Source organism: Monoraphidium neglectum (genome assembly GCF_000611645.1).
Source record: "Monoraphidium neglectum strain SAG 48.87 unplaced genomic scaffold scaffold02448, whole genome shotgun sequence".
Lineage (NCBI taxonomy): Eukaryota > Viridiplantae > Chlorophyta > Chlorophyceae > Sphaeropleales > Selenastraceae > Monoraphidium > Monoraphidium neglectum.
In genome coordinates, this window is record NW_014011180.1 from 5,519 (window position 1) to 9,814 (window position 4,296).

The 4,296-nt window shown below is 64.7% G+C and overlaps 1 protein-coding gene across 1 annotated transcript; it reads left to right on the plus strand.

Moving 5' to 3' along the window:
• Positions 1-2,253: 2,253 nt before the first annotated feature.
• Positions 2,254-3,770, plus strand: MNEG_10760 (hypothetical protein; the record flags this gene model as incomplete). Its single annotated transcript, XM_014040769.1, has 5 exons — positions 2,254-2,427; positions 2,733-2,912; positions 3,057-3,168; positions 3,471-3,634; positions 3,705-3,770. 5 exons carry the CDS (start codon positions 2,254-2,256, stop codon positions 3,768-3,770), a joined length of 696 nt encoding a protein of 231 aa, XP_013896223.1.
• Positions 3,771-4,296: the final 526 nt, after the last annotated feature.

Genomic DNA, 4,296 nt, shown 5'->3' on the forward strand with positions numbered 1-4,296 from the left:
TGGGCTCGGGGGCCGGCGGGGGGGACGGTGCCCCCTCTGCAGTGGCCCCGCTCGCCAAGCGCCTACTTGGCGCCGGGCGCGGGGCGCGCGGTGTAGCCCTGCCGCGCGCTGCCTGTGCCATGAGCCTGGATGGCTCCAGGCTCGACCCCATGAGCCTGGATTGGCTCCAGAAGCGGGCGGCCACCGGACATGCAACAATTCTATCCATGGGTGCAGCCTCCCATCACCCTCAGCACTTGCTAATGACGCGCGCATGCACGCGCTCACGGGCAGCGTGAAGCAGGCCTGGAGGGTCCCACTGTGCCCCGGGACCTCTATCTCGCACATCGCGTGCGCCACGCCGCTGCCGTCCCCGTGCGGCGTCAGACCGTTTGGCGGCACAAACGCGCCCGCGCCGTCTTCGACATGCCTGAGGCGCGGCAGGGGCGCACGGACAGGGCGGCGCCAGGGGTGCGGGTTGTGCTGCGGCGACCGGCACGGATAGACTGGCGCGAGCGGCTGCACAACGGCGTCGCGATGGCACGCAGCAGGTGCCATCGCAGCATGGCAGCGTGGCAGTGCCGACGTGGTCGGCACCCGCACCAGTGGAAACGCGGCATGGATCTCAATGTCCTACTGCTTTCTGGTGAATTCGATCTCCCTCTATTGCCCTATGGTGTCTCAAGATGGGCTCGGCAGGCAGATCTGGTCGATGTTGACGCACCAGGTCGTGATGAATGAAAGCATACACGTAATCCACGTTTTCAAGGGAAAGTTACCAACGGTCCTGCATTCGACAAGGGAGAGGCTCTGCGACAAGAAAGGCATGGTTGCTGCTGGTGCGGGGCGGCGCAGGGCGCGAACGAGCTGGGGAACAGCCACCTCATCAGCACACGGGACGCATGGTGACGCCCGCCGTATGAGTTCGCGACCAGCATTCAGCAGTATGCATGCCCGTGTGATGTGACTGGTTCAATGCCACCTGGGCTGACAGCGCAGGGCATCCTCAGCGCCAGCGGCCCCTCCTCTGCGCGGGCAGCACCTGCCGAGCAGCAGGGCGACTGCAATGGGGCACTCAACGGATGCTCCCCTTGGGTTTCATTGGTACAGAGGCGCTGGGCACTGCGAGAGCGCCTAGGGCTGCACCCAGGGGTGCAATTAGGGGCTCACTCCGCTTTTCCCTGGTGCTGAGCATCCGTGAAAAAGAACGAGCTGGAAATTCCCTTGTATGAGTACTATCCTCTTCCAAATTATGTTACATATATGCTCCCGTCGCATACCTGTGACGCGACTGACCCATGTACAGTATGTGCTCTCTCTGACCGCCAGTCAACCCCTACGCAAGAAACCATTGCCTGCTACGGAGTCACGTGGCTTGATACTGCTGGGGTCTCGGAAGACAATCGCAAAACAATCTGTGAACAGAAACATTTCGTTGGTGTCAGGCACCTCCACCTGGTGGCAGGCCACCTCCACAGATCGTCAGATCAACTCTGAGCTAGCACATTGCAGCCGACGATATGATATGTGAACACCAGTGAATTTGTCTTTTGTTGTGTTGTTCTGCATCCTTTCCTGCCCTGCCATCGTCCGACCACGTAGCCGGAATCCCCCGACCTGCGCGACGAATAAATTTGAATATCTGGAAACTTGAAATGCACCTAGCTTCGCTTGCGTCCCCGCTGGTGGATTGCACGCCCTGCAGAGCGAGCGGGAAGCCTTGTGCAGCATTGGCGACGCCGCACATGATGTTGGCGCGAGCCGGCAGCAGGTGCGCCAGCCTTAGCAATGCAGCTGCCAAATGGCCATGAAGATGCCATTTTTGCTCGATCGCATTGCCATACTGCTGTAACACAAAGCGCTGCTCTCGTAGGCTTTACCGTCTGCGTGCCGCCGCGGCAGGGCTTGCCAGTACCGCCAGCCCCCCCAATGCCACCCCCCGAGCACGGCGCTCCGTGGCCGCTGCAGCAAGCTCCGACGGGGCCGAGGGCGGCGCGTCAGATCTTCCGGAGCTTGTGTCGTGGGTGGTCTCCCAGGGCGGCAGCGTCCAGGGCGCGACGCTCGCCAACCTCGCCGGCCGCGACGGCGGCAGCGGCTGGGGCCTCAAGGCCACACGGGTAAGGCCTCAGGAGGCACGCGACGCACACGCGCGCCGCAAGGCGGTGCTCCTGGGCCAGGGGGCTCAATAACGCGGCGGCTTGCAGGAACGAAACAGCAAAAGCGCCCCCCAGCCCGGCCTCGACACGCGTGGCCCGTCCGCAAGTTAGCGGCTTCATGGCGGCCGCGATGCGCATCAGGCGGCAAGTGGCAGCCCCCGGCCGCGGCCAATCCCCTCGCTCGCCGCAGGACCTGCCGGCGGGGGCGCGGCTGATCGAGCTGCCACGGCGCTGCCTGCTGACGTACGATCCGTCAGACTGCGACCCCGGGCTGCTGGCGCTCATCGGGCAGGTGTGGGGGCTGCAACCCGACAGGCGTGCTGGTATCGCTGCCGGCTGTCAGCGCTGTACTGCAGGCGCATGCGTCACATCACGCTTCGCCAGCAGCAAGCTTCTGTGGTGTAATAAGAATGTGGTGTGGTGGAAAGCAAACACATCCCTGCTTTGAGGTTCACGCTCCTGGCCTAGCCGCCAGGAGAGCATGCAAGCACGCCCGCAGAACTCGCACCCATCGTACATAAACTGCACACCCACAAAGTTCACTCCAATCAAGCACCTAACATATGCGCACATGACACAACCACACACTTCTCAAAGGTCCCCGAGGAGCTCTGGGGCGGCCGCCTGGCCCTGGCCCTGCTGGCGCACCGCGCCGCCGGCCCCAGCAGCCCCTTCGCCCCCTACATCGCGCAGCTGCCCCGCGGCTTCCCGGGCGTGCCCATGTTCTTCTCCCGGGAGGCCCTGGAGGCGATTGACTACCCTCCCGTGGTGGAGCAGGTGGGGTCGCCTCTCTGCAGCCTGCTGGGCTGCGCGTGCTGTGCACGCTGCGCGTGCTGTGTGGTGCTGGGCTGCGTGCAGCTTGTGCGCGAGCGCCGCAGCTGGTGCAGTTGTGTTGAAATTCGCGCGACCCGCTGACCGCAGGTCAAGAAGCGCTGCCGCTGGCTGCACCGCTTCAGCACCGACGCGCTGGCACCGCTGGCCGGCACCGCGGCGGACCCATTTGGCGGCGTGAGGGTGGACATCAACTCGCTGGGTGGGGGGACGGCGGGGCTGCGTGCGATTTGGGGGGCAGCGCCGTTTGGCAAGCCAAGCCGGCGTGCATGATAGAGCCGCTCAGGCTTGCCAGTCGTCAATAAGATGTTATCCTCCTTAGGCTTAAGCGCCATGCCAAGTTGTCTGTCTGCGCCCAGGCACAGCAGGAGCGCATGGGGTGCGACTGGCGTTGGCAGTCGCCTGCCAGCCTGCGCCTTGGCCCGGATTGAGCCTATTCCCCCCCTCCGTCCCCCACACATTCCGCCCGCGGCGGCGCCGACAATCGTTTGTGCACCCCCCCAGGCTGGGGCCTGGCCGCTGTGACGAGCCGCGCGTTCCGCGTGCGCGGGCCGTCGCAGCCTGCTTCGCTGCTGCCCCTCATCGACATGGCCAACCACAGCTTTGAGCCCAACGCCGAGGTGCTGCCTGCTGAGGACGGCGGTGTGGCCATGGTGGCCAAGCGGCAGGTGGGGGCAGTGGGCAGGGGTGACGTGAGGGCATATGTGTGTGTGCGTGTGTGTGTATGTGTGTGTGCAGTTGCGTGTGTGTGAGTGGCCATGGTGGCCAAGCGGCAGGTGGGGGCAGTGGGCAGGGGTGACGTGAGGGCATATGTGTGTGTGCGTGCATGTGTCTGTGTGTGTTCTCTTGTGTGCGCACATGTGTGCATGTGCACGCGTGCATCGGCGCCCACATGCTGCAGCGCGCAGGTGTGCCGCGCGCCACGCAGGCACCGGCGCCTGCACCTGCATGCCTGTGTTGGACGAAACCAGGCGACGCAATCCCTTCGTCATACCGCGCCCACACACCGCGCACTGACAAGTGCACGCGCAGGCGTGCATCTACATGCACATACACACGAATACACACGCACGCACAAACACACATGCACGCCCCCACGCGTCCATGCTTGACTCCGCAGCTGTCAGCGGGCGAGCCGCTGCTGCTCAGCTACGGCCCCCTCTCCAACGACTTCCTCCTGATGGTGCGCGCCCCGGGGGGGAGGGCAAACGGCTCCCGCCCTCTCTGGATTCGGGGGCCCGAATGCGCCGCTCGGGCGCGGGCCGCTGCCCCTGCTGCCCCCTCAAAAGTCTTGGGTGGATGTTGCCGCACTACCGCACAGCACCCGCCA